At 53.1% G+C, this 23,506-nt stretch overlaps 2 protein-coding genes across 10 annotated transcripts in view; one reads left to right on the top strand and one right to left on the bottom strand.

Moving 5' to 3' along the window:
* The window catches only part of SYNRG (synergin gamma), a gene marked incomplete at its 5' end in the record, with an annotated part of 42,175 nt that extends 33,427 nt beyond the window's left edge, over window positions 1–8,748 (top strand). For 5 of the 9 annotated variants that reach the window (XM_084493609.1, XM_084493608.1, XM_084493607.1 and 2 more), the window contains 3 exons: window positions 2,674–2,784; window positions 3,233–3,268; window positions 4,421–8,748. In XM_084493609.1, coding sequence (XP_084349735.1) covers window positions 2,674–2,784; window positions 3,233–3,268; window positions 4,421–4,552 — 279 coding nt within the window. In that variant the 3' untranslated portion in view covers window positions 4,553–8,748. The remainder of the gene's footprint in view (window positions 1–2,673; window positions 2,785–3,232; window positions 3,269–4,420) is intronic. The other 4 variants (XM_084493610.1, XM_084493605.1, XM_084493604.1 and 1 more) reach the window with 3 other exon arrangements.
* Window positions 8,749–10,403: 1,655 nt separating this feature from the next.
* DUSP14 (dual specificity phosphatase 14) lies at window positions 10,404–23,272 on the bottom strand. Its single transcript, XM_084493611.1, has 3 exons — window positions 23,145–23,272; window positions 14,116–14,209; window positions 10,404–12,506 (listed from the first exon to the last, which is right to left on the bottom strand). The coding sequence occupies exon 3, from the start codon at window positions 12,386–12,388 to the stop codon at window positions 11,792–11,794; it is 597 nt and encodes a 198-aa protein (XP_084349737.1). The 5' UTR covers window positions 12,389–12,506; window positions 14,116–14,209; window positions 23,145–23,272; the 3' UTR covers window positions 10,404–11,791.
* Window positions 23,273–23,506: the final 234 nt, after the last annotated feature.

Here is a 23,506-nt window from a genome sequence, read left to right as displayed (position 1 = left end):
AATACACTTGTTTGTGAAATCTAGTTTAAAGCTCTGTGTAAGAAAACTTACTTATGTGCAAATACTGTGTTAGGTTAGTAACTTAAAGATGTGATACCCTGTGTGTCTGTGGACCTCTCTAACAAGGGAAAATTAGTGAAATTTTATAAGCCATTATGTGAAGCCAGAATCGTGTGGATTTACCTTGTCAGTGAAATATCCCTGCAGTCAGTTCTAATGCTAACAGTACAGGAGCATGCCATGTAGCAACACAGGAATAACTGACCTGTTTTCTTTTCTCTCTGGATTTTGGAAATGCCTAAGTTTGTTTTGGTTCCCACTGCAGACTAAATAGTTCTTCCTCCTCGCAATAGAACTGCCAAAAAAGACTCAGTTGCTCTGAGACAGTCTGGTAGGAGCTTGAGAGCTTTCTGCATAGACACACGGAGAGATGGTGGGGGGCTGTCTAAGCAGTGGTCTTTAGGTGAGGGAGCACCAGATGGGAAGGGTGCTCAAAGGAACAGTGAAAAAGAGGGACATGTGGGGGCCTGGTACAGAATAGATGCAACTGGAAAGCAAGAAAATAAACTTGCCATTAAATATCTTTCACTTAGTTCCTGCAGCATTCACACAGAAATATGTGCAAAATTACTTCCTTTAACCATGGTAGAACTCATATCCTTAGGGAATCATCCTTATGAAGGTGCTTGATACAGTCTTGTGTAATGGATCTCTTTAATTCAGTGTATAGCTGAGGAGTCTTCAATCCCTAGTATCAGTGCTTCACATCGAGCACCCATAACTAGATCATTGCTCTGTTATCTTCTCCCTGAACGCTTTAATTTGTGGCTTCCTTCCTGCAATGCAGCCGTGGCCACTAAAGATCTTTGCTCCTCAGCAAGCAGCTGGGTATAAACGAGTCCCCAGGTACTTGGTTTCTGCCTCAAACAGCCACCTTGAGCTAACCGTCAGCCCTGCAAAGCAGGCATTGTGGCAGTCCCTTTTCACACACCTCTTGCACACTTCAAACCTCTCGTTACACGCAGCGATGCCAAGCAGGTGCTTTTGGTAACACCCAGTGTTACACAAGGCCCGTCAGAATATGAAATTTACACTGCCAAGCTATTTTACTGCCTGGCAGGTGAGGTTGATAGACGAGGATTCATCCGTTTGAAATCTGGCATTGTTGATGATGACAATCTAAAAAGCTACCAGGAGTCTGTCTTGATTTAAAACAAGTAGATTAAAATTTAGTTCCTAAAGTACTTTTCCCTGGTAGATTACAGGGATTACCTTTTAAGGTCTGTGCTACATTCTCCTTAGCAGTCCAGCTAAATGTTAAGCATGCTTGGAGCTGCAAACAGCTTCTCAAGCATGTGCGGTGCCTCGGAAATTACTGAAGAGACTCCTGACTCTGATACTTCTCAAAATCATCCTTTTTTGTTTCTCTTCTCCACGTGGAATACCGAACCATGTGGAACCGTGCCTTCCCCCGGTGTCACAGATCCCACACGGTGCAGAGGTGCCAATTAAGTGCAGAGAAGTAGCCCAGCTCAGAGGCACGCTCTTGGAAAGGTTAATTTTATCTTTTAAAGGATTTTGTTGCAAAGTAATTTTATGCACAGCCTTGTGGTTTTTCATTGCAAATTACAGGACGACCTTCTCATTTGCTTCACTCGTGCGTTTGGTAAACAAATATTAGAGTGTGTTTATTAATTTGATTGATCTACTTAGAGATTAAAGGGCTTTTTTTCAGGATTCCAATTATTCTCCAGCCATTCAGCAGGGGAGTGTGATCAGCATACCTAGCCTATGGATTAAGAAAGAGTACATGTGCTTTATGATCACACATTTTGTTTGTTTCTTGCATTTCTAGTCATTATTTTTAATTGTGCTACTGCCTTCAAGCAATAAATACTTCAACAGCTTTATAGCTTGCATATGTAAAGCTTTCTGTAACCGTTTATCTTGTAGCTGAAATTTAAGATTGTGTACCAGAAAAGTTCATTATTTGCAGGCTTATTCTCCCAATCTTTGCCTCTATTGGACCTGAGCTTGTCTGGCATGAGATAGCTGGTGACCTTAATTCTTACGTGGTTTGGTTAATCTTAATATCCCGTTTGGTACTGCTGTGCCATCCTGTAGATTCAGGAAAAAAACCCTTCAGAAAGAATAACAACTGCCCTTTTTGATCAGGCAGTAACACGGAATTCAGGACAATAAACACAGATACGGACACCACTTCAAACACTAGTGGAAGCTGTGCTGGCCAGCGCCTCGTTTCCTCGCAGCTGCACAAATAGCTGTTGCATACCGCTGTTTATCTGCATCCAGTTCTTAATACGCTGCAGTTGAAATGTAGCAGCAGCTGCCCGGGCTCTTCCCTCAGAAATTTCTTCCCTTTTTGATGTGGGAACATGGAACTTAAGAATTATTTCCTTTGTAGTCTAACCCCTTTTCAAGAGCTGGAGTGTTATAAATTAATGCTGATGGAGACTGCGTTGCAGGACTGCAAATACATACTAATGGCTTTGATTAAATCATGCATCGGTCTGAGAAAATATAACGTCACCTCTGACTTGTTGCCTGTGTGATGCCATAAGTCTCTGCTACAACCAGAAAAATAATTTTTATCATATCTGGATTTTTTTCAGTCATTGAAAATGCCTAAATTTTACTGTTTCATTTCTTTAGCCAGATGAAAACTCACTGGATTTCTCTTCTTGTATGCTGCGTCCAGGGATTAAAAATGCCCAAGATCTTGCCTGTGGAGTGTGCCTCCTAAATGTGGATTCAAGAAGTAAAGTAAGTATCGTGGCCTCTTTCATTAAACTCATTTTTATTTACAGTTTTGACTTCCATTTAGGCTTGGGGTACATTTACAAATTTTCATGGCTGTAATTTGTAACTGGAAGCAAAGGCAGAATCTGATCAATAGATGGGACTCAGACCAGTCAGTGGCCTAAACTCAGTGGGCTTTGGGTGTGACATGGATGTGGAGAAAAGGGTTGAAAAGTTAAATTCTTCATTACAGGAAAGAACTGGAATACTGAGAAAAAATATATATACAGATACAGATATAAATCTTTTAATGACTTTCTTTTATGCAATGCATCTCTGTGGATTGCCAGGAGGGGACTATTGCAATTAGTAGAGCTGGGAGGGAATCCCAGGATGTGTACAAAGTAATTATGCCAACCAATTAATGTATATCGGCAGTTTTGCTGACCTTTTGGTTTCAACGTTATTTCAGAAAGAAGAGAAACCTGTGGAAGAGCTTCCTAGAAAAGTATGAACCTGTAAAAAATTCTTTATAGAATCATTCCTAGTTGAGTGTGAAAGGCTGAACTGCAAACTGGCCTTCAGCTGTCATTCTCAATTGTACCAATCATGAATCCTTTTCTTCTAGTCATTTTTTGTGACTGTAATACCTGATCCGATCAACTAACATGCTCTAGAGCCTCCCTTTTGTCTTGTCTGCATGCTTGTTTCTTGTGAATAGCTTTCTGGTTTTGTGCTACTTCTGTTGTGTGGTAGAAAACTCACCGCAGCGAGGTTCTGAATTTGTAGCTGTCTGTGTGTCTGTTGCAGAAGGGTGGGGAACTCTAGGGTTTTTGCTACAAGTATTGCCTTTTGGCTATATGGAGTAGGCAATGGCATTTTTAGAAGTCTGTGCAGGAAATCCAAAGTGTGGGAAACAGGTTTAGAATATTTTTTAAATAGGTAGCTGTGAAGCACTGGGAATGCTGCTGAAGTAGAAACAGCTGTTAACTGTTCTCTTTCTGAACTGGAAGAAAAAAAAAATCAACATTATCCCCAAGAGTCTAGATTTATTTAAAAATAATAATAAAAAAAATTCGTTTTCCCATCACATCTAAGCAGTATCTCCTAGCAACATACATTGAGATGCTTTAAGCTTGTTCATGGCTTCATGCGCTCCTATTGTAAAACAGATTCAATTACCAGAAAAAAAGGGGACCAACCTGAGCCAGCAGTATGGTAGGATAATGCTAATATCAAGAATTGCACCTGCCTAAGTTATGGCAGAATTTGACCCTGTTAAATAAATGCGATAGCCAGCAGAACAAGGTTTTGTTTCCTAGAGGACACGTGAAACAAGATGAGTTAGTTACCAGGTGTCAGATGAGAGAATACTCCTCGAGTGGCTCCCTCTCACACACCGTGTAGCAGACTAAGCACCATCAGGTGTGGTGGCTGAAGGTTTTGTCCACCTGCAAACATTTCTGCAGACTAAACTGAAATATTTGCCTGCCTGCTCTGCTTCTGCAAGTGGAGATGGCTCGTTCAGAGTGAGAGAGCCCAGGTTCTGCCATGCTGTGCCATCTGGGGGTGAACGCCTCTGCGATAGCCATTTTCCACTCTGTTTTATATCCTGGAGAAGATAAGACTGTCATACTTGTTTCAATTCTTGTTATTCTAGGCCTTTAATTCAGAAACGGATAATTTTAAGCTGGCATATGGAGGACACCAATACCACGCCAGCTGTGCAAACTTCTGGATCAACTGCGTGGAGCCAAAGCCTCCGGGTCTCATTTTGCCCGACCTGCTCTGAAAGCGGTCACACTGAAGGTGGAGTATCGGGTCTGAAAATGCACCTCGCTTGGGGTCAATGGTGCGATAGAGTAAGTGGAAAGGCTTCTTTGAGCCGTGGCTAGGGTTTGAAATGCTTTGTTTTGATTTCTGTACAACAGTGGATTAAAGCCACTCTCGCATATGGAAGTTCCCCGTGAAGAATTGTACTTGAAATGGCTGGGTTTCAGAAATAACCAGAAAAAAAAAGGTGGAGTGGCACAAAATGTGGCGTTTCTTTCTCAATATGAAAGCGGGTAGGTCTTTGTGAAACAAACAAACAAAAAGCCAGTCTGCTGTCCAAGTGTACAGACCTCTGTGAGAGGACAGCACCTAGTTTCCAAGACAAACTGAAATACTAGACTGACTTGCATGGAAGTGACACTTAAAGACTACATATTTGCAAACAAATCTTTTCTTAATGTTTTGGGTGGCTGGATCATGATATTTTTCTTTAAATATTTGCTGCTACATTATTACAATGCATACAATGCACATGTCATGGTAACTTCCAAGGCAAAATGAATTACTGACTTGGAAGGAATTAGACTGTAGAGAGCCATTGTTTATTTAAATTTTCAACTGTTCTGAATTGTAAATTATTATGAAGTATTCATATGCTTAACTGGTTAGTACTGGGGGTTAAGAACATGGAAAAATTGTTTAAATTTTCTCTATCATATCTGGACTCTTTAGTACGGGCAACTGGATTTTAAAACTAGAAATCTTTGCCGTTCTGTTGTAAATACTGGCTAATGTCTGCTCTTGGACTTGTCCTGGACTACAGGTGTGGTTTGTTACGCTTCTGACACTGTGGTAGTTGTGTGGCTGCATCACTGCTGAAAACTGGACTCCACTGATACTGCGCGTCTGCTCCTGTATATAGTCCCTTTTATAGTCCCTTGTGTGTTACCTGCTTCCCCTGATGGGACGCATGCATCTAACTTGTGCAATCCAGTGCTGTCTGTGAGAATGTGTTTTCCTGACTCAGAACTGGCAGTGCAAGGAGGCCCTTAGCTCCTACTGCAGGTGGGTGTGATCTAACGCCGAAAATTGGGCTTAAGCAGACTGCTTTTTGAGGCAGGCTGTCATTTTGTTGCTTATGGTAGGTACACCTATCTGATAGGAAGAGATTAGTATGACAGACCATCACAAAGTGTTGCCCATAAACTTAAAGTAACCGCTTCTTTCTTTCAATATGATGACAGTGCCATCAGCTGCAGTGATAGTTACAGAACTTTAACCCACTGGGAGCTTCGTGGCATTATTTTAAGAGCCTTACCACTATACATCCTGTTCAGTTTGCTTCATTCTTTAACTTCAGTTTAACTCAGTTCTCTAGAAAATCTCTTTTCTCCAAAGATATCAACAGCTTTTTCAAGCTAGTCTTGCCTTCGTTGCAAGTAGCTGACGTTGACAAGTAATTATTTGCTGAAATCAAAATTACAAAGAGGAAAATTGCCTTCTCTTTGGTGGAAGAAGATAAGGTCAGGGAGCACTTGAGCAAACTGGACTGTCACAAGCCCATGGGCTGTGATGGGAGGCAGCCACAAACCCTGAAGGAGGTGGCAGATGTGACTGCAAGGCACAAGATTACTCTGTAATCTTTGCTTGGGCTGACAAACATCTCATGGGGTTCAGCAGAAGAGGACCTGGGGTGCCTGGTGGACACCAAGCTGAACACGAGTCAGCAACGTGGCCTTGCTGCCAAGAAGGTCAGTGGTATTTGGGCTGCATGAGGCAAAGCATCGCCAGCAGGTCCGGAGAGGTGCTCGTTCCCCTCTGCTCTGCTCTGGTGAGGTCTCACCTGGAGCGCTGTGCCCAGGGCTGGATCCCCCAGTAAAAGAGAGACCTGGACATACTGGGAAGAGCCCAGTGGAGGGCCACCGAGATGCTCAGGGGACCAGAGCACCTCTCCTGTTATGAGAGGCTGAGAGAGCTGGGATGTTCAGCCTGGAGAAGTGGGGGCTCGAGGGGATCTCATCCATGCCTATAGACACCTGCAGGGAGGATGTGAAGGGGATGGAGCCAGGCTCTGTTTGGTGATGCCCAGTGCCTGGACAAGAAGCAATGGGCACAAATGAGCACAGGAGGTTATCAGGAAACACTGCAGGTGTCACAGCCCTGGCACAGGCTGCCCGAGGGGCTGGGGGTTCCTCTGGGAGAGCTCCAGCAGCCCCCTGGATGTGGGGCTGGGGTGGCACCAGAGGGACCCTGAGGTCCCTGTCAGCCTCAGCCAGTCTGTGATTTAAAAAAAAATAATAAGAAGAATTAGCTATACTACACAATTAATTATGCCAAATTAAAGAATCTTGGCTAATAAGAGTGTTAGGTGTCCGGCCCCTTGTTTACCCAAATTAAAATAAATCTTTCTCCTGCCTGAAATTAGCTTATTCATAAACTCTGCAACTTGTGCCTCCAGTTGCAAGCTCAAGCTAATCAAGTGGCAGATTTTCAATAGTGCGACAGTGACTGCTTGCCTTCTGCTGCCCAGTAATTATCAAAAAAGAGGAAAAAAAAAAAAGAAAAAAGCAGTCAGTCTTTGCTTGCTCTCTGATTCACATATTAGGTGTGAAATAGTTCCAGTAGCCTACACCATAGCTGTTGACCACATCCATCGGATTCCCTCGTAATTAGGGGCTGCTGGGGACCAGTGGAAGTGTTCCCACTGATGGTCGGGGGCTGCGCAGCACAGTAAGCCAGCACTTGCCTTTGCACGCTGAGCTACAGAAGCACTTAAGCATTGTCTGGCTTCAAGCAAATGCCTCGCCTTGCTGCTAGCAAGGGGACTTGTCGAGTGGTTTTTGTATCTGGCTGACGCAAAGGCTGCTGCTGCTTATGAAAATGCTATATTGGGAAAAGGGAATTTATTGTTAGCACGGGCTTCCACCACAGCTCCTGAACACTTAACTGGGTACGTGTTCTTTTCTAATTAAAAGAGAATGCCACAAAAAAAAAAAAAAAAAAAGGCCACAATGTGAGACTTAAAGCAACCAATATTTCAAATGCAGTAGGAGATGTGCTGTCATAAAAGCCTTTTCCAGTGATGTTTTTCTTGCCACGTACTTATTAAGCAAGTTCCCTCTCTAAGCTGTAGCCGGTGTGGCTTTTGGCCCATAAAAGTAAGGAATCGACATTTACAATTATAATTGCAGCAGAGCTTACTGAAGTATGACACTGCTAGGCACTTGCTCCCTACAGAAGGGAGAGCAGCAGGCAATATTAATGTGTTCGTGACAAGCAGGAGCCGTTGTTCTGAACACCTTTACGTCATGGGAATACATCAAATGTTTTACATGCAGATCCCCTTGATAAAGGCGTTGCACAACGAGGATCATTTCACTCCTATACCCCAGTCATTAAAATGACTCACTGTTGCATTCAGCATCTCCTCAGCCATCGCACTGCTAGCCAGAGCCCGGTGTCCTTGCAATCTGTATCCAAGGTTACAGTATTTTCTACAGTGCATTGTACCAGACCATGTTCCCCTGCCTCCTTTGCATACAGGCTAATGGCCATGCTGCCTTCTGCTTTGGCTGTGCTGAATTTTATAAATACAGCTCCTCTTGCTGGATGTACTCTTTCCTTAGGAAAAAAAAAAAAAAGAAAAACTGGTTTTCTTCTTCCTTTTTTTTTTAATGTGTGTGTTCTCTGGAGCTGCCTTGGGATTACCTATGAAAAGTGATTTTTCTATGTATTTGTGTATATTTGGAGTTGTAAGAGATTGTTCCTTTGCTTGATTTAATTTATATCATTTTGCCCAGTTGTGTTCCTGATGCTTCTGTGCTATCTTAGTGCATTTTGGCTTTTCCTCGGTGGCAGGAGCGCTCGGGAGCAACCCAACTGTTCCAGCCTGTGTCCTGCCCGGCCGCTGTCACGTTTTGTTTCGAGTACCTTCGCGAGCTTGTTGTGTTTGCTGTGTAGCAGCTGGGAGGTTATTTGTGGCGTGGGAATTGTTACATCCTGCTCTTGAACATTCCTCTGAATTTTCAGCTCCGGCAGCAGCTTCCCTTCACCTGGGTTTGCTTTCAGCAGCTCCTTGAGAGCGGTGCAGCAGAAACGAGGGGCGAGTGGAGCTCGGTAAAACCCAATGAATGCTGTTTTCTAGTTAGCTTCATGTCAGACTAATTAAACTTGAAACGAAAACTGCCTTTTCAATAAAAGCTGCTATTGTACTAACTGCTTTTTCTGAAAGATTTTTTTGATCTCCGGGCCGGTATTTAATTCCAGTTCTCAATGTTAAAAGATAAATGTCATAATTTTATGAAGAAAAGTGGTCAGAAAACGTCTCTTCATATTGTGATTCCTTTTTCTCCCCTTGGGGAGATGCTATTTGTCTTCCAGAAGCGGTTTTGTGATTAGGTGTTGGAGCTGTTTCAGTTTGCGCTGTGCTGGAGTCACTGCAGACATTTTAAATCCAAGGAGGAAAAGTGTTATTAATTGACTTTGTACTCAATTGTTCGCTCCCTTAATTCTTGCAGTGACTTACAAATCTGTTGTTGGGATTCAAACCTCGATTTCAATAAAGAACCCGTTTCATTCCCGACAGAGCCATGGAGGGGCTTGTTCTGGGGTGCAGCTGGACAAAACCTGGCCCTGCCTGCAGGAGCAGAGCTGCCACTGCGCTCCCCAGGTGGCATCAGGGCTGAGAAACATCCTCTGGCTCGGGAGAAACTCAAAGAGCTCGACCAAAAGGGCCTCACGTGAAGCTGTGTATGCAAAGTCGTCTTCATGGCTCATATCTGCAAGATGCCTCCCCAAATAACATCCAACCACTCTGAAACAATCGCAGGTGGGCGCTTTCCAGAATGGGTAGTAGGAGGAACAAGGTTTCCCTCGAGCCCAGCAGGTGTGCTTACCGCAGTCTGAGCTGTGCTGTGCTCTCCTCTTTGGTCTCTGTAAGTTTAAGGATGCGTGATGAAAAAATGGATTTTGAGGGGAAAAACACTCAGGTAAATACCTGCTCTTGGAACGAGGAATTTGTGCAGAGAAATACCAGTAAGTATTAATACCGAGGCAATTCTCCATAATATACTCTTTGCTGGGTATTTCTTATTAATGAATTCTTTATTTCGTGATGTGCTTTATCAGGCAATTATATTTTAAAACAATATTATTAATAGTATAATATTGTTAAATTATACATGGTCAATTTGTAGGTGTTTAATTTGGAAAGTAGATTTTTTTCCCCTCCAATATGTCATGCTTTCAGAATGTCTGCAGACTAATTATCAGTCTTCATTTTTAATCTCTCGTTCATTTTCTTGCTTACCATTGCCCTGGTGCAGTTTAGCTGGGGAGGAAGATGAGCAGAATGCAGTTCTTACATGGGCAGTCTGCTTGTCACTGCACTGCCAAGAGACACAACCAGCAAAACCTGACCAGGTCACAGCTCATGGCAAAAAAAACTCACTCATTTCAGTGGGAAAAAGACTTCCTCTGTCGGTGCAGGACTGCTCTGAGATGCATCCATTGATGTTAGGAAAAATGGTGCTAAAGTACCTTGGCTTTTTCAATTGCAGTTCTGTCCAAGTGCACCTTAGGTAAAAGAAGGGTTTCCAGGTGGAAGGGGCTGTAGTTGCATGTAGGAAACTCCTTTTGGACCTTGCAGTATCGAGGAATTTGCAGTAACTGATTTTGGAATAGCCAAAGGACTTGCCTGGCTGTCCTGATGGTGATGGTCAGGAGCTGCAGGCCCCCTGGATGGATTGAGAACAGATCAGCCCAGTGACTGGCACAGATCACGTTATTTTGCTCAGGACTCGTATCAAGCCCCTGCTCAGGATTACACCGTGTTCCCACTGTTACTTCAGATACATTAGCACAGTTCTGAATAGGAAGCCAACACATGTTCTTGTTTAATCTTTATTGATTTTTTTTTTTTTACAAGTATAGAATCTCATTTAAATCAGATAGCTATCTCAGCATCCAGCAATCTGCGTACTCCTCCTTCTGAGATGCAGCAGAGGACACAAACGTCTCACTGAGGAAGGGGCTTGCTTTGTTCTGGTGATGTGGTAACGAAACCCGGTCCCTGCTGTGTGCGGGGAGAGGAGCGGTGTTCGGCTCGCAGTGGTTACACCACGGGAAGGTTTCTCCCACTTCTCAGGTTGGAATCTTTCTCCTCGCAAACAGAACAAGGCAAAGCCTTCTCCATAAAGCCATCCTCATCTGGGAGGTTTCACAGATCGCCTCTTTGTGCAGAATAATTCTAGAATGCAACATAACCTTGAGGACATAATGAAGTGTTTTAGAAATGGGCTAAGGCAGATCACGACCGTACTTAGAGCTAAGTAATCAAGCGGATTTACCTACTTCCAATTTACTGGTTGATTGAACATTAGAAAACACAGCTCAGCCCTTTTGGAAGGTGGCCATGCACACAGTTTCCTAAACGTTTCTTTGGCTGGTCAGTGCAGGAAGGGTTAACCTCCCACATCTGTCTTGAGCCACACGTGGACAAATTCTGTTTACTTTCCACCCACAAAAAACACCAGTGGTTTTCAGAAGTGTTAGTGTACTCCAGGACTATTGCCCCGGCATGGAATGAGTGAAAAAGGACTTTGTATTTATTTTGATTCCAATCTTTCAGATTTTATTTTACTTGTGGCTGACACGGACTGACTTCACTCTTTTTGACTTTTAATACAGATTAAGAGCTGACTAAAGATCTCAAACACTATATACTGAGAGTCACTACAGCTGTTAAAGAAAACACCAGCACTAGCAACACAACTCCACTCCTTCCTTCCTGGCTCTTGGTAAAACCCCCTGCCCTAGAGCAGGACTTCTCTCGCTCTGTGCTAGCGCCGCTCCCTAGCCACTACAGGATTTTGCAAGGAAGCAAACAAGCTATTAAAGAAATATCCAGGCTACCGCATCACAAAGCGCACTTTGTTCATCAACTCTGCCAAATGCCTCTTAGGCCTTTCCTCGTAGGATACTAATAAACTGACTAAAAAGAGAGGGAAGGTTTATGAAAGGAGAATAAACTTATAAGGAGACCTCGTTCTGCTAAATCAGAGAAATATGGATGGGGAATCCCTGTAGAGAGAAATGCGTCGAAGGGAACCGTTGGCCTTGCAGGTTAGTGAGGTGAGAATCAGTTGAGGTTCTGCTGTATGGTAAAGAACCAAAGTTGGCTGTAGAAAGAGAAGGGAATGTCTCCAGTCTGGCCGACTCCGAACAGCGTGTCCCTTCTGTTGTGCTTCCTGCAGTCCCATTAAATTCCCCAGTAAGGCATCAGGGGTCTCCTCTCTCTCTCATAAACGTCTGGGATGATGCCATATGGTGTCTGTACCATTTTAACCGTCGTCTTCCCAAACAGCTTCCTCTCGTAGTCTATCAGTTGCCTCCAGAAGCCCACGTTGGGGCGTATAACGGGGCGCCTCGATTTGACCCAGTTGTATGCCTCGAACAGGGACACCTTGTGGTACTTCATCAGGTAGGCGATGCACAGCGTGGCCGACCTGCTCACGCCGGCCGCGCAGTGGACGAGGGTGGCCCCGTGCTTCCGCGCCACGCTGTTTATCTTGTCGGCCACGCTGTCGAAGTACAGGGAGATGGGGGCGTTGGGCATGTCAGCCAAAGGCACTTTCACGTATTCGAACTGGGGCCAGTTGAAGTTGGGAATCTCGATGGTCGCGTTGATGATGCAGGTGATCCCCCGGGACAGGAGCAGGTGCCGGTTGGAGGCGACGCTGCCCCGGCTCAGGTACAGCGAGGGGGTGATTTGGGCGATGCCCCCGAGGGCACCTTCAGAGAGCATTCGTGGAGCCATCAGAGTTCTCGGTAAGGAGTTGTGGCTTCTGGAGGTCATGGAGGATCTTGGCACTCACACTTCCATTATGGGAAGGGATCCAACGGGATCTTCAGCCAAGGGAAGGATTGTCTGGCCTGGCGGGGCTAGGGCAGCGAGAGCTTCCACCGCTTCGTCACTGCAAAACACAAGCAAGGCCGGGTGAGCGGGCGGCCGTCCACCGGGACCACGTCTGTGCAAGAGAAGGAAAACCCCACTCGCCCCGCTGTGGGCTCGGCAAACCTCGGCAGGGTAAGGTTGTTCTGGGTTTGTGCGCTGCTTATTACCAGGGGACAGATATTAACAAAACAAAACAAAAAAATCTTCCAGCCTAATTGGGTCCAATTACTCGTCAAGGGCTTAGGCAGCCTACCTGTGGGCCCGGACAGAATTTCAGCCAGATTAGCGCATGGAAGATTGGTTACACCTTTTTCGCATTCAAAAGCAGCAACTTCACAGCTGGCTGGAGTCCAAGGGGATGGTGAGAGGCTCAGGCTGGATACAGATGCCAGCAATTTACCCTGCCCTCTCCCCAGTGCCACCCTGCTTTTTTTAGGTATACGAGAGGCCCTGCCAAAATACATAAACATAGGAAAGTTGCTCATTAGAAAAGGCGGTGAGTCATGTCCATCTCGATCGCTAATCGGCTCTCCGTGAGGCTGAGGAAGTGTGGAAAGAGTGACCTGGTTCTGTCAGAAGCCGAGAGTAAAACCAAAGCAGAGGTAGGGACAAGGGAGGCTCTTTTCCTGCTGCCGTAATGACTGACGAATGTTTTGGAGAGAGCCACGCTCTGCACAGGCTTGGGTTCGCCTGCTGCGGGCCCCAGGAAGGATGAGATCTGGGCACTCCTGCTATTTCAAAGGCCGGAGTTCAAAACAAAATACCTGCTTTCATGTCCCCTACTCCTTTAGGATTTCCCCAAAGCCAGCGGAGAAGCTGTAAGCATGGGGACGAGCCCCGGAGCGTTAATAACTTGCGAGTCACTTCTACCTGCGCCGTCTCCAGCTGGGACTGCCCGGGGGGTGCGGAGCTGCTGCTGCACCTCCCAGCCATGTCTGAGCCCACCCGTGGTGCCCTCGGGCTCCTTGTGGAGGGCTCTGGGTGGTGCTCGGGGGCAGAAGGTGCCTGCCCCCAGCAGTCAGCTCCGGGGCTCGGAGCCCTCAGCGCTCCCAGAGCAGCGCTGCCTGCCCCAGGGGACCCTGGTGGTTCCCAGAGGTGCCACCTCTCCCTGCTGCTTTCCCTACCTGTTTTTTCCTTCCCTGTTTCCCAGGAAAGGCCGAGGTGGGGGCAGAGCCAACCTGGGCCCCCCCAAAGGGCTGAAAGGCTCTGCCTGCGGCTCGCACACCCTGGCACCACGGCGCAGCGGGCGGCCCGGGCCCTGGGAAACGCCGGCAGGTCTCAGCAGCAGCCGCTAGCGCTGCCAGCACATTTTTGGCATGCATGTGCAGTATGGTAACTTAACGAGCATAACACAGTCTCCTCTGTGGCTTGTTCCCTGCTGGCAGCTACTTGAGCAGCTCCTGAAACCGTGGGCCCCAAGTGCAGGCGCTGCGAGGGTTTGTGCCCCGCCAGGAAGATTTTTGCTGCAGCTGCGAGCGCCCAGGTTCCCCTGCAGCCCCCCCCACCACAGCCACCCCGCCGGAGCAGCGGTGAACGTGGTGTTTTTCCAAAGGAATGGAGGTCTTGGAGCATAGGAAATCCCTACCCAGAGGTCTGTTACTGACAGCACAGGGGATTTGGGCACTTACACTCCGAAACAAGCTGCTCCAGATCACCGACTGGCACCCGGACACGGAGGGCTGCTGATGCTGGGATGTCCCGCGGCGTGTGTCCAGCCCTGAGCTGGGAAGAGAAGAAAAGGTGGGAGTTAACAGGCTGTGGGCCCAGCCAGGATCCCAGGAATTCACTCTAAGTCCTCCTTCCCTGCACCCAGGACACCTGGGAAGTGTTTGGGGTTTTCCTCTTCCATCACAAGCCTTACAAACATACCCTTGCCTTCAGCAGCCACCGAGCTCTCTCCTACTCCCAGAGCCCTGGGGTGGGTCTGCATTTCTTCAGGCAGTGCCCGAAGCTCTCTCCCCTGGGACCCCCCCCCGTGAGGGCTGTGCTTCGAGCTCCCTGTCCCTAGCACCGCGCCAGCAGGAGAGGCGCTGGGATCACAGGGGAAGCGTGAAGGGGCAGAGCTGGTGCCAAGAGCTGCAGCATCCCTCCCCGGGGAAGCAGAGGGCTGGGGGAGCATCCCCTTCCTGTATTCCTCCAGCTCGCCCAAAATGAACAAATCCCAGAAGCGTGGGCGCAGCACGGGAACAGCGGCAGAGCCGCCCGCGGGGACGCGCTGCAGGAGCCCACGCAGGGAGAGCGTGAGCAACGCCTGCCCCCGGAGCAGCCCTGAGCAGCCAGCCCCGCTCCACGGCTAGCCACCGAGCCCCTGGGGACAGCAGGACAGGGCTCGGCTTCCCTGTGCATGGCCAAAAAACGAGGAAGGAAATGACACGGAGCGAGGGGAAGCGGGCCTGGGGCCGCGGGTGCAGGGCAGCGGTGTGCACGCTCGCCGCGGTGCTGCCGGCAGGCAGGGCGGGCCGGGAGCTCTGGTGGAGCTGGGAGCAGGCAGAAGGCAAAGCCAAACAGGATTTTGAGCTCCACGCCTCCCTCCGGGAGGGCTGGGAAGCCTCAGCGTGGAGGTGACCCGCAAACACGCTGCAGGTTTCTCTTACAAGGTGCTGAACCCAGATATTCGTCTGCTCATTTGTCACTGGTTCAGAGAGACCACGCATGGCACCTGAACAGAAACATTGCCCGAGTCCTTGCGGTGCCACGAGCCAGCAGGGTGGTCAGGGTTCAAGTCCCATCGGGTCCCATTGGGATGTGGCCTTAGCAAACAGGAGGGCACGGCTCCACAGGTTGCTCAGAAGCCCCCAGGCCCACCCGCGGGGCTCACCCCACCTCTGGGAGCACCGCACACCGCCTGAGCCCCGTCTGCCAGCCCTGGTTTGATCCACGGGTGCCAGGCGGTGGGGAGAAGGGAGCGTTTTGTTACACCAACAGTCCTCGGGCACAAAGCGTCGCCGTTGGAGGAGATGCGAGCCTGAAGGCAGCCTCTGCTGCACCCCAGGCCCCAGCCAGCCCTGGTCAGTGCGTGCTGCTGGCCCCTTGGGGCTGCAGATGACAGCCGTGTCCCCACGGGGTCCTGCAGCCCCAGCTCCACGTGGTGCTGGCGTGATCCTGCCCTCCTCACCGTGATCCTGCCCTCCTCACCATGATCCTGCCCTCCTGCGCTCCATGCCAGGGTGCGTCGCTCTCCGGCGCTGTGCACATTTCCTCCTCAGCCCAAGGATTTATATTTTGATTAAAAGACGAGATCTAACGTGTCAAAAGCCAGCAGGGAGAACCTTTAGGTCTTAAAAACGTTAAGATGGACGAGGCGGATGGCCTCGGCGGGGAGAGCAGGGTTAGGTTTGGCAGCGGGGCTGTGACAGCCGGCGGCGTCCCTGCCTGGAGCCGGCCGCGCAGGCGCTCGCTGCAGCCCCTCGGGGGCTCGGGGCACTCGGGGTGCCTTGGGAAGGGCCTCGCTGCTTTCCATAACGCGGTTCCTGTTGGCAGGCACCGACTTATCCGGGCATTTGCATGTGCCGGGCTGGGCTTGCTCGGCAAACTCTGCAGCCGCCGGGGCTGGCAGCGAGCTGCCCGCGTGTGGGGGCACCGCTCAGCCAGGAGGAGCGGCACAAGGGATGGCAGCGCCAGCCCCGATAGCAGCAGCAGGGCACCGGGTGGTTTTGGGGCCAGCTGGGAGCGCAGGCAGGGTGCCCACAGGCCCACGTCTCGGCTACGTGCCACCTCCCCGGGGCTGGCTGGAGGGGCTCCGAGGGGCTGATCGCGGCGCGGCTGCTTCAGGTGGCGCTGAGAGGCTTCAGCTGCCCTGGGAGCTGCGTTTCCTCCTAATGCTCACGCCTGGCCCCAGCCAGCTTCTGACAGAGGTTCCCTGCATCCTGCTGTTTCGCTCCCATGAAATGCCTTTTGCCTTCCTTAGGGCACCCCGTTCCTCCTGGCACGGCCCCGCTGTGACCCAGCGCTGCCCCTCTCTGTGCGGCGCTTCCCAGGGAAGGAGCCACACGGCTCTTCCCAACTGCTGCTCCAGGCAAAACAACAACAAAAAGGCAAGGGAACCAGCTGAAAAAACGAGCCACCCGTACCTGTGTGGCGGTGCTGGGGCAGCAGCAGGGTCCCCAGCACGCAGAGCTCCCCGCTGCCAGCTCAGCACCGGGGTTTTTTGTTCCCTACAAGCACAAGGAGAGGCTCGGGGTGCAGCAAGGCTCGCTGGTGGGCTGGCTGCCACCAGGTGCTCCTGCCACGGCACCCTCATCGCTGTGCTGATTCCAATTAACAGGCTAATTAATCTTGCAACAGCCCTGACCCACAGCAAACCCCTTCCAGGCTCTGCCACACGCTTCCCCAGCCACAGACGTCGGCTGCTGCTGCGTGCTCCTCCCGCTGGGGACCCCGAGTGGGGTCCTGGGGCTCCCCAGCCCCGGTGGCACGGGGTCCCTGGGGTCCAGGGACCAGAGGGTTCTGCTTAACGAGGGGTGGGGGAAGTGATTGGGTAATTACAGCCCGGAGATAACCCTGGTCTGCAAAGCCTCCAGCTCCCCTCAGGAGGGGTTTGTGGTGCTGCTTGCCCAGCCCCTGCTGCAGCAGGGACCTCGCTTCTGCCCCAGGACTGGATCTCCTCAGGATCTCCTCGCCCGGTGCCTCCAGCACACTGCGTCGCTGCGTGGGATAAGTCTGGCGAGCTCGTGTGGCTGTTTTTGCTGTACCCAGAGGCTGAGCTGTGTGGTTCCTCCGTGGTGGATCCCCCAGGACGTGGGGCAGGTGCCCTGCCACAGGGGAGCCCGTGAAAGCTGAGCCCTGCGAGGCTGCCTGTGCCCAGCTCCATGGGGCAGCTGGGTGAGACACCAGCTTGGTTTCCTGATGGCAGAGCGGCTCCTCTCGCAGTGAGAGGGGTTGCAGAAGTGATAGGATAGCACCTGTGTGATGGTTTGAATATCAGATGCTCTGCTCTCTCAGAAAGGCCGCTGCTGGCAGCGCTCGTGGGTCTTCTGGCCCAGATCTTGCATAGTTGGGATTTCCTCCTCTCGCTTCAGTTCCCAAAACACAGCTCTGTTAATGAAGACTGAAATTCCCCCAGGCAAACGTTCTTGGTCCCTGGACCTCCTGAGAAAGGCTTGGAAACACCCCTGAAAGCCCAGAAGGCTGAGGCAAACGCAGGCAGAGGTTACAGTGAAGCACGCTGCGGTCTCTAGGCCGTGAGAGGGCCTCGCTCACTGGGCTTCAGACAATGAGCTGGCAAGCCTGAACTTCATGCCTCTTATTCTGGGGCTGCTGGGTGCCTTTTCTCCGACTTCTTTGTTGCTCTGGATGATTTTTAAGGGCTCTTTTAGCTTGAGAGCAGAGGCACTGACTTGTTCCTAAGTGACTGGAGTGAGGCTTGCAGCAGGTACCGCTCTGTGTGGCAGCAGCGTGGTAATAACATACCCAGCACAGGTACCAGCATCTCCCCGGCTCTCCTGCTCCCTCGGGGCTGGCTGAGGTCCTGCAGATGTTTCACTCGGTGTCCAGATCCCCGGAGGGGTGGCTGGGCCTGCTCCAGCCTCTGCTGCTGCCCTCGGTGTTCTGCTCTTCCCTGAAGGCCTCAGGAGGGCTGCGTGGCGCTGGGGACAGCAGGGACACCGCAGAGCAAAGCGGGTGGCAGGGCCCGAGAGGTGTCCCGGCGAGTTGAGTGCTCGGGGAGGACCAGGGGAAGCAGGAGCCGTGCTTTCCCCACAAAAGGCAGAGGAGCAGGAGCCCCCGGTTTCTTTCCCGGAGCATCATCTGGGATTCGAGGCAGGTTTGTGGGCTGGGTGTATGAAATGTCAGTGCTGAAGCGAGCTTCTCCCCCTTCCCAGGAGAGGTAAAGTTATTCATTTTAGAGATGACAAATGCTTTCTAATGCTGCAGTAAAGAGAAGAGTCAATATTGCAGGCGCTGAATGAATGAGTCTGCTCAGGGCTCTTCCTAGCCAGGCTGAACAGAAAATTGCTTTGGAAATGGTCTCGGAGAACGGCTTTTAAAATAAATTTCAGCAGAGAGCACAAACTGCAGCCATTCCGGGGTCAGGCCTTGCTCGTACCGCGTCCAGGGGAGCTTGAAGTGGGTTTGGGGCCGTCGGGCAGCCCTGGGCAGTGAGGATGTGCGGAACCTGCTGGCCTCTTGCTCCTCTTCCCATCCCTCGGCAGCCGCTTGCTCCGCTGCCTCTGTCTGTGGCCGTGCTCCTGGAGCTGTGGGTGCCCCAGGCCCCTCTCGGGAGCGTGGCTGAGAGCCAGCAGCGTGCCCCCGTCACCGCAGGGATGAGCAGTTTGGGTTGGGAAGGGGAAATGGGAAGGGCAGGGGGAGATGTGGCTGTGACAAAGGCTGTACCTCGCGCCTGTGGGGAACCCCGTGCCGTGCTGGTTCCTACAGGCAGGCCGCGTTACCCTCTTGGGCAAGCGCGGGGTGGAAGCTGTCAGATGTTAAATCAGATAACAACCTGCCTCCCGAAGCTCTGGGCAGGCCTGGCTGCCTGCACAGCACCCAGCACAACCGGGTGCCCCGTGCACACAGCTGCCTTCCCAGAGGCTCGGCGCTGGGCTCCACGCACAGCTCCCCTCCACGAGAGGCTCGCAGGGCTCGGCTGCAGGAGGTCCTGGGCTCAGCAACCCGAGGAAAGGCATTCGGCCAGGGTAATGCACTGAGCGAATGTGCGAGGGGTTAACGAGGAACGGCAAAACATGGTGGTGTTCCCAGAGCATCAGGGCATGCCCGCGGGTTAACTGCTGAACGCCCAGCGCTGCTCTGCCCCTTCTGCTGCTGTGTGTGGAGGCTGCCAGGCCCCTGCTCTGCCAGCAGGGACGCAGGAGGCACCTCTGTGACTCAGGAGCAGGGAGGAAGGGTTTGTCATCAGCACCTGGGTGGGGCTGGATGGGGCAAGGGGTGAGCAGTGCCTGCCTTCACCCGGCTGGGTGCATCCACGCAGCCCGGCTCCCCTGTTTGCTGCTCTTCCAGCACTGAAACAGCAGCAGGAAAAACCAAAAAAAAACAAAAAACCAACAACCCACAGGTGGCTGAGGCTCTGGAAGGCTCTGAAGGAAGGGCTGCTACCTGCTCCAGCAGCCAGGGTCCCTGCTCGCTGCCTGCTGCTCCCGCTGCCTGCACGCCTCTCCCTGCTCGCTGCCGTCTCCCACGTGAGGCTGCCTGCCCACGGGCGCCTCGCCGCTCCCTGCCGCCTCCTCCTCGCCTCTGCTTCCTCTCCTTTCCTCTCCCCTGGCAGCTGGGGCCTGCCAGCTCCACGCAGAGCCCTCGCCGTGGGGGAGCCCTCCCGGCTGCTGGGGAGGACGGAGGTGGGGAGCCGCTGCGACCCGGAGCGCGGGGATTGATGCGCTGCTGGGCGATGCAGCTGCTCTGCTCGGGGACAGGTCTCCCTCGGCAACCAGCAGGCTGATTTTATGCATGAGAAACAGTCTTTTTTTTTTTTTTTTTTAAAGGGAAAAAAAAAAAAAAAGCTGTCTGTTATTTTGGAGCTCCTGGCGTGATCCAACGCGCTGCGCTCGGTGTCTGCTGCTCGGAGCAAGAGGCGGGGGGCTCCCCTGCAGGGCCCAGGCCAGCAGCGTGGCCATCTGCACCTTGCTTAAAAACTTGGGTTGGGTGCACGAAACCTCCCTAAAAACCAGCGTGAAGCCTTGAGGAGGCGTGAACCGGCTCCTACAGTTGTGCGCGGTGCCAGGTGTGCCATCAGCTGAACGCCAGGGACTGCTCTCTAATCCTCTGCTCTCAAAGCAAGCGGGGAGAGATCCCCTGCTCTGAAGCGCACGGCTTGCTTGGCTCCAGGTGAAGGCACCTGGGCTGCCCGCGGAGCTCAAAAGCTCCCCAGCTCCCTGCCTGGCCCTGCACAGCCCCAGCTAAGAGGGACACCACCTCCTCGGAGCTCTGAACGACACGGGGCCGGGCTGGCTGCTTGCAGGACCGGGGCTGCTCAGCTCCTGGATGCTGCTGGAGGCTTCGCCTCTCGTTGACGCGGCAGAGCTGTGCACTGGGGGAGCACCTCTGTGCTTGGCACTGTCCCCGCTGGCCCACTTCAAAACCCATAAAATTGAAGGCAGCTGTGAGTTCGCTCCCTGGAAATCGTGCGGTACTTCCATGCTGACGCTCGCCCGGACCTTTCTGGGGGCTCTGCCAACTGGTGCGCGCTCCGAGCCTTCCCTGGGCAGCCCCAACGCTCCCTGGTGAACCCGGCTGATGGGTCTGGGGTGGAGGGATTGGAGGGATCCCCCTCAGGGAAGGGCAGCAGGGGCTGTGGCCTCATCCCAAGGCCCTGCGGTGGTTCAGCAGGGGCTGTAGGAGCAAAAAGCACGAGCTGGAGGCAAAGAAAGCGCGCGGGGCTGGCAGCGGGCTGGCTGTGCCCGGCCTCCTGCCCGCAGCAGCTGTAAGGAATGAGGTCACTTTGTGAGCACATCAATGGGGTTGCTTAGGGTAACAGGAAGGGAGGCCGATTTTAATCAATTAGCTGGAAATCGAGTTTACATGCAGCAGCAGGCGCTCCCCATGCGAGCAGCCCGGGGCCAGCACCCCCTGGGCTGCTGGTGCAGAGCTCGAGGCCCCGCACGCTCGGATTGGTATGGACGGGCGCTCGGCAGAAGGGACAGCGAGCGAATTCCAATTTCCCTCATGAATAGGGACGCCTGGCCCGCTGAATTACTGCTCAGCCTCCCGCTCCCAACAGGAGGAGACACGCAGCCGCGCTCCGTGCGGGCGGCTGCGATGTTTACAGGGGGGAAAGCCACGGCTCGCTGGGGCCCGCGATGCCCCGCGTGGATGCCGGGCAACCCAGCCTGGCGTGGGGAGCTGGGGCACGCAGAGGCACCTGCTGAGCTGTCCTGCAGGGAGAAATACCCCCTGATGGCTGCTCTTGTTTTCTAAAAGGGGAGAGGAGTTGGGCAGAAGGAGCTGAGCGGTCAGGCAGGCAGCAGGGGGTGCCCCGTGAGCCTATGGTGCCGGGTGCGAGCTCGGCTGCCCTCTTCCCGCTCGCTTCCCGAGCTGCTGGAGGCCTGGGGCCGTGCTCTGGGGATTTCCCTCCTGTTTCCAAACGCCAGAGCCTGCTAGGTGTTGACGTTTCCGTTCGCCTTGTGGTTGCTCAGCGTCTCTTTGAAGCCGTAACTCAGCGTGCACGTGGCCAGGCTGGGGACTGGCCATGGACGGGGTTGGGAGGAGCTCCCACACCAACCTGAGGCACGAACCTGGCTGGCGAGGGGAAAACAACCTGCCCACAGGAGGAAGGGGTGGCCGCATCTTCCTGGGGCCTGGCATGGTGGTAGGAAGCCGGGAAGGTTTCTCCATGGCACCGCTGGGCCTTCTGGGCTGCTGCTTCACTCTCCTCGTCCTGCCTTCTACCTGGACCCCAACTGTGCTGTGCCTGGTTCAGAGCTATTACAGCCTCCCAAAACATGCTCAAGCAGCCCTCTCGTACAGTGTTCCACACTTTGTCTTCCCTCCCATTAGATCCAATTTTAAGGACTATTTCCCCCACAGCCAGCCTATTTCTGAACACAAAACCAGCCTGAGCTCTCCAGCTCTGAGCCTTCACTTGGGTTCAGGCACTGCGTTGAGCCCTGCGACTCTCAGCATGGTCCTGCCCAACACGGAGGAGCTGCAAGAGGCAGGAGCAGATCCCTTGGGGTTTGGGTGAAATCCCTGGGATTTCAGCTTTGTTTCCAGAGGGAGTGGGGCTGCTCGTGCCCTTGCCTAAGGTCCTTAACGTGGCAGGGGCTGTGCGTTGGGCACAGGTTGGTTACAACCTGCTGTGCTGCTGCCACCCTTCTGATCTTCACCGGGGCTCTGTCAGCCAAGCCCTGGTGGCAGATTCCTGCTGGTGGGACCCGGCATGAGCTCTCCAAACCGGGGACTGGTCTCCCACCGCTTGGGAACTGGGGTTGTGGCGCTGCGAAGGCAGAACCAGCCCCGTCCCAGCCCCGGGGAGCAGCGGCACGCCTGGAGGAAGACGGCGAGGCCCAGGGGGAAGGAATCCGCTCCCTGCCAGGGCAGGGACAGCCGATCCGGTGTATCACGAGCAGAGACAACATTTGGCCAGCGCTAATCCCTCCGCCGCTCCCGTGGCGGCGGCGTTAGGGATAAACCGAACTCGCAACGTGATATTAGGGCATCCGTCAGGGATCAAGGACTCACCCGCTGTCCAGTCGAGCAGGTTGCAATCCCCGCCGGCCGCCCGCAGCCACATGCCAGGCATTGAGCAGCGGCTCCAGAGCTGAGTCAAGGGCCGCGCACGCAGCCGGCGGGGCTCTGGGGCTGGCTGTAGGGCAGCGGGGTGCCCTAAGAGTGGGGTGCCGGGGGGTGCCAGCACCCCCATAGGCACCAGGCAGGGCTGGGGGTGCCCCACAGCACCCGGTGCCGTGAGGGAAGCGCCGAGCCCTGGCACGGAGCTGGAGGGGGGGTCCCGCTGGGTGCCAGCAGCGGGGTTTTGCCTTCTCCCCCCTTCTCCCGGTGCCCCCTCAGGCACGGTCCCAACCAAGCCACCCTCTGGGGACCCTCACCGGGGGGGGGCCCCGCGATCCGGCGGCGCTGCCCGGCCCCGGGGAAGGGGGGGGGGGGTGTGGGGGAGCTCGTTTGGGGTCGGGCACCCCCCCCAGCTCCCCACCACCCCCAAACCCACCCCACCCCACCCCACACACACGCGTTCTCGCCCCGCAACCCTCACCTGGGCTCCGTGTGGGGCTCGCTTGGGCTCCGTGGCGGCGGGCAGCACTTTTATCCGCCGGCTGCCGGCTCCGTCGCGGCGCTGCCACCTGATCGCGGCGCTGCCGGGGCCGCCCTCCGCCTCTCCTCCCTTCCCTTCCCTTCCCTCCTCCTTCCCGGCCTCCTGCCCGCCCCCCCGCCCGCCCCCCGGTGGCCGTTGCCCGGTGCCAGTTGCCCGGTTACGGCGGGGCCGAGCCCGCCCGGCTCTGCCCCCCCCCACCCGCCCCGGGCGGAGCTGATGGCGCCCGGCCCGCCCCCCCCTCAGGGCGCTGAGGGGAGTGGGGACAGGGGGGACGCGGAGGGGTCCCCGTGGGGGTGTCGCGA

Source organism: Aythya ferina (genome assembly GCF_964211825.1).
Source record: "Aythya ferina genome assembly, chromosome: 19".
In the NCBI taxonomy this organism is placed as follows: Eukaryota; Metazoa; Chordata; class Aves; order Anseriformes; family Anatidae; genus Aythya; species Aythya ferina.
Note: the sequence above shows the minus strand (reverse complement) of the source record. Positions and strands in the feature narration are given on the sequence as shown.